This window comes from Tachysurus vachellii, chromosome 20, assembly GCF_030014155.1.
Source record: "Tachysurus vachellii isolate PV-2020 chromosome 20, HZAU_Pvac_v1, whole genome shotgun sequence".
Lineage (NCBI taxonomy): Eukaryota > Metazoa > Chordata > Actinopteri > Siluriformes > Bagridae > Tachysurus > Tachysurus vachellii.
In genome coordinates this window covers 20,678,478-20,688,650 of record NC_083479.1, presented here as the reverse complement: position 1 = coordinate 20,688,650, position 10,173 = coordinate 20,678,478, and the positions used below count along the sequence as shown (strand labels likewise).

Sequence of the window (10,173 nt, the reverse complement as noted above, 5' to 3'; positions counted from 1 at the left end):
GTCATCGGGCATCAAGGCAGGATACACCCTGGACGGAGTGCCAACCCATCACAGGGCACACACACACACACTCATTCACTCACGCAATCACACACTAGGGACAATTTTCCAGAGATGCCAATCAACCTACCATGCATGTCTTTGGACCGGGGGAGGAAACCGGAGTACCCGGAGGAAACCCCCGAGGCACGGGTATCGAGGTGGGAATCGAACCCCCAACCCTGGAGGTGTGAGGCGAACATGCTAACCACTAAGACACCGTGACCCCAATATCTTATAACAAAAACTATTTTACTAAATAGTAAAATTAATAAAAATTAATGGAGTAGCAGTGGTACTGGTGTTGTTTATTTAATAATAATAATAATAATAATAATAATAATAATAATAATAAAAGTTTTGGGATAAACTTAACTAAAAAATAAATCTTATTATTATTGTTAAAATGAGTGTATAATGTTTACACATCATCATCAAATACACTGGAAAAAAAAACGAATCTCATTAAAATGCTGCAAATAAAACAAAAGAAAAGTGCAAAGTGAAATCAAACATCATTCATAAAATTGCTGACGACACAACGCCGTAGGAATCGACCGATAAACATCCAAGTGCAGAAAGTACTTTAATTCATTATCAGCATTCAGATATTTTACAGTTTCGTTTCAAAATGTTAAAATCATCCAGCAGGAAATTAAAAACGAAACCAAAACCAAAAGGCAGTAATGAGAGCGAGACGTTAATACGGTCTGTTTGCTCAGAGACGTCATACACATCATGCTAAATGCCCATAGTCACATTCAAAAGGAAAGAAGGAAAATCAAGGGCTGTTTGAAAGTATTTGCCCCTTAATAAAGGTATGATGGAGTGCACACTGTTTCTGTTCCCTGTAAAAGAATAACACCAAATCCTGAGGCACTTAAACCTCGGTCGATACACAGCACTTACAGTCTGACACCACGATCCGGAGTCACTCTTTATAACCGTATCTCAAATATGTGTGCAAACATTTTCATGTAACAGACTCACACACACACACACACACACACACACACACACACACACAGTAAGTTTTCTTTACCCTTTTTTAAAATATTCACAGTAAAGTACCCTTGTGGTGTGTTAGAGTTCGAATCCAGGACAATGAGGTAAAAGAAAACAAGACCAAAAAACAGTCATAAATACAAACATCACATTCTGAAGCTCAGAAGATTCATTTCTACAAATCATACGTTATCGTTTCCATAGTAACAGAGATTTGTACACGGTGTAATAATAAACAGATAAAAAAAAAAATCATTGATAAGGCGATTTTTTTTTTCCACACGGAGAACAGATTTATATGGAAGATTTATATGGAAGGAGTCTCCGGTGTCAGCACTTTGTAACAGTCGGAGGTGAAGCTGGAACACACTCGGGACATGAGTTCACACCTCTCTCACTAACGTGACACGAGTTCGCACGTGATCGTGACGCAAGCTTTGAATACGCTTTAAACAAAAACATGAGATAGAAGATTTCACATTGAGGCCAGGTTATAGGTTTCTCAGGCAGATGAGAACACACACACACACACACACACACACACACACACAAAGGCTTCTTATTCACTGGAACAATCAAGTCATTAATGCACAAAGAAATGTTGGATTCCGTGCACAGATCCATCAGTACTCACATTTCAGTAGGTTTCTGAATCGTTTCAAAACAACAATGACATTTTTCACATTATCCAAAATTTCGCTGATCAACCAATCATTCTAAATTCTTATTATTTCTGTAGTTTCGCACTGGAGCTACAAGGTTAATGAAGCTAACACCTAACACAAAAAAAAAAGCCTTGACATGAACTTGTCCTTTAACCTTTAGGCCACGCCCCTAAGAGTCTGGCTGAAAGCTGATTAAGTGCTAAACTGAAGGTCTTTTTTCTTTTTTTTTTTTTATCGTTAGCAACGATGGTCTTGTGGCTCCAGTGCAAAAAGTAAAAGAAGGAAACATTAAAGCAAAAAAGGCCCAAAGTTCCATGTTTCCGGATCCTTCTCCAGGCACAGGTTCTAGCATGGTAGAGATGAGTTAGGATGTCGCTTAGCATCCTTGAGGTGCTAACGCATGGAGTACCGCAGGTCTGACGTGTACACTAGCTGTACCTTGGACACGGCTCACTGTGCCTGTAGTGCATGATGTAGACGGCCGTCTGGTGCCACCAGTAGAACATCAGCACCACCAGAACGTGCCACAGCTGGTGACTGGCACCGAGGTAGTTCAGCTGCCCTGCAATTAAAGAATGAATACACACGCTTTAGTCTTACACCTGAAACTCAATAAATTTTTATTTTAATCTTTAATATTTCTGTAACATTTGCCAAAGTTCACGTCTCTGTTAATAAAAATGAACTGTTTAAACAAACTCTGAGTCGCTGCAGGATGTAAACAAGAAAAAACCTCACAACAACTCATGATAAGGGCCAATCAGAATAAAGGGGCTCACCAGCCTCTGCTACCAAGACAAAAACACAGCATGTGTAGTTACCTGGGAAGTAACGCTCAGGGACTTTACTGATGTAGAACAGAAAGGCTGAGGCAGCGATCACATACATGACCATGACTCGTGGAAAAAACACCTAGAAAGACAAGATGAAGTCCAACATCTCTTTCATTACCTGCAATATTTGTGACATCATCATATCATACGTGTCATTCCGAATCCTGACCCAGTGTGGATTAAAGCGTCCTTACTCACCTGTACGATCTCAGAGCGGAAGCCTCCGTTGAGCCAAACCCAGTGGCAGGCGGGGATGATGCCGTACGCCGCCACGGAGCAGAAAATGACCGAGCGCAACATCTTCCACTCCTGAGTGTGGTACAGCGGGTGGATCTGAGCCGAGAACACAGCCAGGATAAGAGCCAGGACCGTGATCAGGTACACCTGCCTCCAGAACTGTGGAAAAAAAAGTGATTCAATTTGTCTCTACAATCATTAAGTAATCATTAATTCATCGTTAATACAGAGTCAGACTATGACAGGGGGTGTGGCCTAAAGTTAGAAGTCATTTAGATGATAAAAATGATTTGTTTTATTAATTTGAATTAATTTTGCCTCTTTTAAATGCATATATGACATCATCAAGACTAATAATATTTTTTGTGATGATTTGGAATTTATTTGCTAGCAGCACAGTGTGTAATTGTGTGTGTAATATTTGTAATATATTTGCTTAAACTTAAAACGTAAACCTAAAGGCAGTAATTGCTTAGAGGGATTAACGTGTCATACAGCATTGCAGTAGAAGGCGTAGAACACTCCTGGGACGTAGCATCCCAGAATTCCCACCGAGATCCCGGCGTAATCCAGGGCCAGCCAGCGGCGGCACGTATTCTCCGAGCGATGGCAGCAGAAAAGGTGATAACCCACCGAGCACAGCATACACACCTGAACACAACAGCACAGGGTCACGGCTTCGCTAACACACACCTCCCAACACGTCACTCGTCATGTTCTCAGGGAGTTTTAGGAGCTGTTTTTTTTTCTTAAAAATGTCTGCTGTGGAATGAAACCAAACAGATGTAATGATACAGAAATTTACATTTGAAATGACCAAAACACAACACTGTTTCTGTGAGAATAAACAAATTATTCCTTTTGCACAATACAGACAACTGAATCATCAGATCATTTATCATTTATTTACAGTAACTTATATATTTACATACAAGTTAAAATAACATTACTGGCAGTCCCTGCATTATACGTATAATTCTTATAACTTAATAACATTATTGATTTTATAGTCTATTACTGTTAAATAAAATTCATAATTTTATTTATTTATTTTTATATCATTCTCTTTTTTTCCAATAGATCCTTGAGCTTTTTTGAAAGGTGAATTAAACCTAATATTATTATTACTTCTTTTTTCACAAATTGTCTCCACCAACTTGTGTTTTTTATATAAAAAAATTGAGCTTCACACTCTGATGAAATAAAGCATCCCAGGTTAGCTCTCCTGTGTGAGTGTGTGTGTGTGTGTGTGTGTGTTATGTGGAACTCACCTGAAAGCAAAACAGCCCTATGGAATAGATGACATAATCCTCTCTGGAGGCTCCTGCAGCTGGTAACACTGTGGACATGTCATTCACCCCCAACAAGAAGAACAACACGAAGCCCAACAGATGGCTCCAGATGTTCACCGTCTCATTAGACAGAATAAATATGCTGGAATTAAAACGAAGAAAAAAAATGTTTAAAAATGATGCACAGAATTAGGCTTCTTTCATGGACAAATTTATGATGCCTTTTGACCTCCTGCTGATAGCCTGCACATCACAAACACATCGCAGACATTTAACATGTTCCACACACCTTTTCAGACATAAGCGAGCAGGCAGATGTGCTCTGTACCCATCTGTGATGTACGGGTTCTCCTTCAAGAACACGGGGATCTGTTCATAAGTGTAAAGTCGGATCTTTCTGGGCACGAGAACCGGCCAGTACTGATAGCTGCCCAGTTCTATGTAATGAGCGCTCTTCAGGATCTTCTGAGGCATCGTGGTTCATCAGCTTCCACTTCAGCACTGTGAAGAAAAAACACATGATCTACATCCTGGGGGTTTACAGATTTATTCTTACTTAAGGTATAAATTTACATTGCAACAATATTATTATTATTATTATTATTATTATTAATAATAATAATAATAATAATAATAATAGCAGTGACAGACATGAAAATAAATATTATTATTAAAATGATAAAAAATAAAATTGTTTAATAGGCTAAAAATAATAACATTAACACAAATTATTATAAACAATAGAGGTGAAATATATGCATATTTATTTTAAATACATTTAAATACACTTAAAGGGCCATTTAATAAATGTTGAACAGACTTTCCATGTTTCCCCCTAACGTGTCCATTATGTAATAAAATCGTTAACATTATTTTACTAAAACTATTGCAGAATATTTGTTTTTATATTTATATATTATACTGCTACTGACTAACGGATAGCTAACACTAGCCTCACGGCTAACGGCTAGCTAACACTAGCCTCACGGCTAACGGATAGCTAACACCAGCCTCACGGCTAACGGATAGCTAACACTAGCCTCACGGCTAACGGATAGCTAACACTAGCCTCACGGCTAACGGATAGCTAACACTAGCCTCACGGCTAACGGATAGCTAACACTAGCCTCACGGCTAACGGATAGCTAACACTAGCCTCACTGCTAACGGATAGCTAACACTAGCCTCACGGCTAACGAGCTAACAACAACAACAGCATCTTAATGCACGTGTTAAAGTCCGCTAAAACAACATATAAACAATAAAAGCTAAATTCTTACCTTAAGCTACAGGTCGGACTTTACATGTCCGTCGGAGGGGTTTTTATTCATACATTATTTACAACCGCAATATTTAGCGGCTGTGTTTTTCTAAGACGCAAAATTCCTGCGACAACAGGCGCTGACGTAGCCACTCTGCGACACTCATCTAGGCATAGCTCCGGTGAACTTGCTCTGTAACGTTTGGGAAAAAAAGCTTACTAAATTAAAACGTTAAAAGGTGTATTATTTGAAACAAATAATGTGAAATAATGTAATACAGATGGCGATGAGTCTGCATACTGCTGGTGCACACATATCCATCACTACCTGGTTTGGTGCAGCAACTAAACAGGACAGGAACAGACCGCAACGCACAGTAAAAACAGTAGAAATAATACCTGGTGCCCCCCTGCCCACCCCCCAGGACTTGTACCACACAGGAACCAGAAACCAGGCAGTAAAAATCACTACTGACCCTTCACACCCTGGACACAACCTCTTTCAGCTCCTCCCTTCTCTCAGGTGCTACAGAACTCTGTTTACTAAAACTACCAGACACAGGAACAGTTTATTTCCCCAGACAATCACCCTGATTAACACCTCGCCATAATTATATTCACTGCTTCATATCTATAAGTACTGCATTATCGGGACTGTCAGTCATCACATCATCTGTACACACACTACTGCTGCTGTATATTGTACATAAGAATAATATTACACAATATTGTTATTTACGGGGGCACGGTGTCTTAGTGGTTAGCGCGTTCGCCTCACACCTCCAGGGTCGGGGTTCGATTCCCGCCTCCGCCTTGTGTGTGTGGAGTTTGCATGTTCTCCCCGTGCCTCGGGGGTTTCCTCCGGGTACTCCGGTTTCCTCCCCCAGTCCAAAGACATGCATGGTAGGTTGATTGGCATCTCTGGAAAATTGTCCCTAGTATGTGATTGTGTGAGTGAATGAGAGTGTGTGTGCCCTGCGATGGGTTGGCACTCCGTCCAGGGTGTATCCTGTCTTGATGCCCGATGACGCCTGAGATAGGCACAGGCTCCCCGTGACCCGAGGTAGTTCGGATAAGCGGTAGAAGATGAATGAATGAATGAATGAATTGTTATTTACAATCTCACACTTTATGTACATAACTGATCAGTCATATATTCTGTATTCATATTTAATACTCATTCTGTCTATATTGTCTCACATCATCTGTATTGTCTTGTGTAGTCTGTATTATCTTGTATTGTATAGTATAATGTTATTTATGTCTGTACGTCTGAGAGTCACAAACAGCTGGAACTAAATTCCTTGTGTGTGTCAACACACTTGGCCGATAAACCTGATTCTGATTCTGTCGGGTTGAGCTAGCTTAACTCCTTTAACAGCTATTCTAATAAGAGTATGTACAACATCAAATAGTAAAGTTTAAATTATAGTCCCTTAATGTTGAGTACAAAACAACACTAACACAAAAATATACACAGACGTATAAACACCACTTAACTATAATCATTTTAATTCAACTTGGTTAAAAGTCAGCAGTTTAACTTGGTTATGTGTTGCAAATATTTTGTCATCTTTTTTTTTTTTTTTTTTGCTAATATGATGATTAATATTAATAGCTTCCAAACTTAAGCAATTTGGGTCAGATTGAACCTGAACACAGCATGAATCCAGACCAAAAAAATCCTTTATTTTCATTACAGTCAGCAAATGAAACGATGTTATATAGCATGTGTGCGGAGTTTTTCTGTTTATATTGTAGCATCATCTGGAGAAATTCAGTTTTCTAACTGATGACCTTGTCTGGGATGATGCTAAGTTTTTATTTTACTAATAAATATTCGTTAGGTGTAATCTGACTTCTGTTCTTGTGTAGTAAAATGCTACACAAAAGTAAGTCAAACTAAGGCACAAGTGCATTAAATCAGCAGGACTGACCAATAAAAATGAGAGAGAGCTTTAAAGTGTCACAGAAAAATCTAAAAAGAAATCATGTACAGTCATCTGAAGGCAGAGCTTCTACAAAATCGTGAAGAAAAAGAAGAAAATAATAACAAAAAGGCACAAAGTGAGTGAACTAGCGATTCTGAATCCTTGTGAACTTGATGCAGCGACCCTGTAATACAAAAACAAACACAAACATGTCTGTTAGTCACACAAAGATAATTAATTGCTTTTTATTTGTTTCTTCTTCTTATTCTTCTTATTATTAATTAATTTATTTATTATTTAACTCATTCATTCATTCATTTTCTGGAGCCTGTGCCTATCTCAGGCGTCATCGGGCATCAAGGCAGGATACACCCTGGACGGAGTGCCAACCCATCGCAGGGCACACACACACTCTCATTCACTCACGCAATCACACACTACAGACAATTTTCCAGAGATGCCAATCAACCTACCATGCATGTCTTTGGACCGGGGGAGGAAACCGGAGTACCCGGAGGAAACCCCCGAGACACGGGGAGAACATGCAAACTCCACACACACAAGGCGGAGGCGGGAATCGAACCCCCAACCCTGGAGGTGTGAGGCGAACGTGCTAACCACTACGCCACCGTGCCCCCCAATTATTATTTATTTACGATAAAATTATAAAAAATATAAGATAAAGCACATTCTCATGTCTCACTGTTTATCCCTCTGGTTTACAGTGAATATTAGAAGATGTTTTGATTAATAGTGAATGTATAACGCAGATAAAATGTTTCTGACGCCCTCTAGTGGCTGACTGTAGCACAATTTCTAACCCCACCCAAACCATTTCAGAGTAAATGGCGCCCCTCGTGGTTCTTCGCTCTTATCCATCCATTCTTCATGTGTCTTCCTGCCTATATATCTACTGAACTATTGAACAACCTCAGGTATTGGCACCCTATCTGTCTATCAAACTCTACATGTATCCACATTTTATATTTTACTACCTATCTATCTGTCTATATCCAGCACTAGAAGTATTGGCACCCTATTTATTCAACTCTCCCATGTCTATTTATCTATTGAAGCTTAAATAGGTTCTCTGTAGTGTTTGCTATATGGGCCTGGACTTATGGAAAGCTTTTGGGTGAGTTAGACTTCCATTAAGAACCAAATGTCAAAAAACATATCTGTTTATCCTTGGTGAGTCGTGTCACTGATGTCTCTGTGTCTGGTAACGTCTAGTTCATTGACCCACCTAGCCTGTGTGTAGCCTTGATTATAGCTTTAGACCCTCCAGTGTAGCTAAATACCGTTTTAATCAGCATAATGAAGAGCTCCACCAAACCTTTCCTTCTTTTTCTCCTTCCTGTTCTCTCAGCAGCTCAGGGGAGAAATAGCTGCATTGTTGGTAGAGCTGCGAGCTCATTCCTCCAGGATTCCTGCCTTAAGATCAATTTGTTCTGCTGTCTATCATGTCACAGACTTCTTACATACTTCGTACAGAAAGACAGAAGAAAACCGAACCTTGTCATGTGCTGTAGGTCTCATGATAGCGACTCGGTCGTACTGTCGCCGTAGTAAAGCTCCAAGAGCGTCGAAGCGCCCCTGAACACACAAACAGAAACATAACGTTACTAAAGGTCCATGATATTCGAACAACAGAGCTGGAGAACTTTCTAATTGAGTGTTCATGGAGAGACCCAACGCAGTGTTTTATCCCTTCAAGGTTCTCTGATCACACACAACTCTTTTCTTCTGAAAAAAAAACTCAAAACGTTTTCTTAGGAAATGTAGACTCACCTTAATCGGGGTGTACCATTTAGATGGAGGCGGGGGTGGATGTGGAGGTGGTGGTCTGCGAGGAGATTTTACAATGGGCTCCTGCAGTTCCTCCTCTTCAGGCATTGTGACCACAGCGTTTTTGGCTTTCTCCAGTCGTGCTCCTTCCTCAGTGGAGCCTTTATCTCCCCAACGAACCTGTCATGATAGTGGAACAGCATTTGGTCTTTCTTCATGCGTCCATGTTCCTGAACCACCTGCTTAACCACACCGACTCAATCACAGCTCATGATTTGATCCAAAATGGATGAAAAGTTTATGCACTAACTAAGTTTATTAAGAATATAACTGATGTTTGTGTCAAAAGTCATATTACGTTAAATGTAATTTAAAAAAAACTTCTGGATGTTCTTAAATAATTGATGCTTTAAATTGTTCACTGAAAAAGCACAAAATGTTGAGGTCGTTACCTCCATGCGTTTGATCCCTCCGACTCCTCTGCCTCCGTAATATGACGCATCCACAGTGGGCCATTTCTTCTTCTGTAAAGAGTCTTCTTCCGGTTCCTCAGACAGACACACATTTATATTTATTAATTTTTATTGTTTTTGTTATTGTTATTAATGTTTTAGCACAGTGTTGTTCAACTTTATCCGCAAAGGGCCGGTGTGGGTGAAGGTTTTTATTCCAACCAAGCAGAATCCACACCTGAGTCTAATGAAAGTCAAGATCAACTGATTAAACAGGTGGAATTAGGTGTAGCTTCTGTTGGATTGATATGAAAACCCGCCCTTTGTAGATAAGATTGGACGCTCCTGGACTGATGAGACAAGAACGACTGATCCGTAACAGCTACATACTTGTCTCTGAACCTCGGTTGAATTCTAGATTCTGATTGGTCAGAAGGTGTTGATTAATTTGTTTCCAACAGACGCTCTGACGGTAGTGTACATTTATATTAATGCACTTGTTCAACGTTACAGTTTCTCATTCACAGGGACCCGTATGGCAAACGCTCCACATAAACAGGTTTTATAACTTCTGTTTTTATTAATTTTGTCAAGTTGACCGAGCCTCATTGATTTTTATGCTTGTTAAGATTGATGCGGTTACACCAACGCCATCTAGAGGTTATTCAGC

The 10,173-nt window shown here is 39.7% G+C and overlaps 2 protein-coding genes across 3 annotated transcripts in view; both read right to left on the bottom strand.

The window, feature by feature from the left end:
- Positions 1-606: 606 nt before the first annotated feature.
- paqr3b (progestin and adipoQ receptor family member IIIb) lies at positions 607-5,508 on the bottom strand. Its single transcript, XM_060896511.1, has 7 exons — positions 5,352-5,508; positions 4,361-4,572; positions 4,051-4,213; positions 3,275-3,430; positions 2,741-2,938; positions 2,531-2,621; positions 607-2,271 (listed from the first exon to the last, which is right to left on the bottom strand). The coding sequence occupies exons 2-7, from the start codon at positions 4,543-4,545 to the stop codon at positions 2,138-2,140; spliced, it is 927 nt and encodes a 308-aa protein (XP_060752494.1). The 5' UTR covers positions 4,546-4,572; positions 5,352-5,508; the 3' UTR covers positions 607-2,137.
- Positions 5,509-7,000: 1,492 nt separating this feature from the next.
- antxr2b (ANTXR cell adhesion molecule 2b) overlaps positions 7,001-10,173 on the bottom strand; it is a 12,074-nt gene continuing 8,901 nt past the window's right edge. For both annotated transcript variants that reach the window (XM_060896184.1, XM_060896185.1), the window contains 4 exons: positions 9,504-9,599; positions 9,055-9,231; positions 8,779-8,859; positions 7,001-7,447 (listed from right to left, as the gene is read on the bottom strand). In XM_060896184.1, coding sequence (XP_060752167.1) covers positions 7,409-7,447; positions 8,779-8,859; positions 9,055-9,231; positions 9,504-9,599 — 393 coding nt within the window. In that variant the 3' untranslated portion in view covers positions 7,001-7,408. The remainder of the gene's footprint in view (positions 7,448-8,778; positions 8,860-9,054; positions 9,232-9,503; positions 9,600-10,173) is intronic.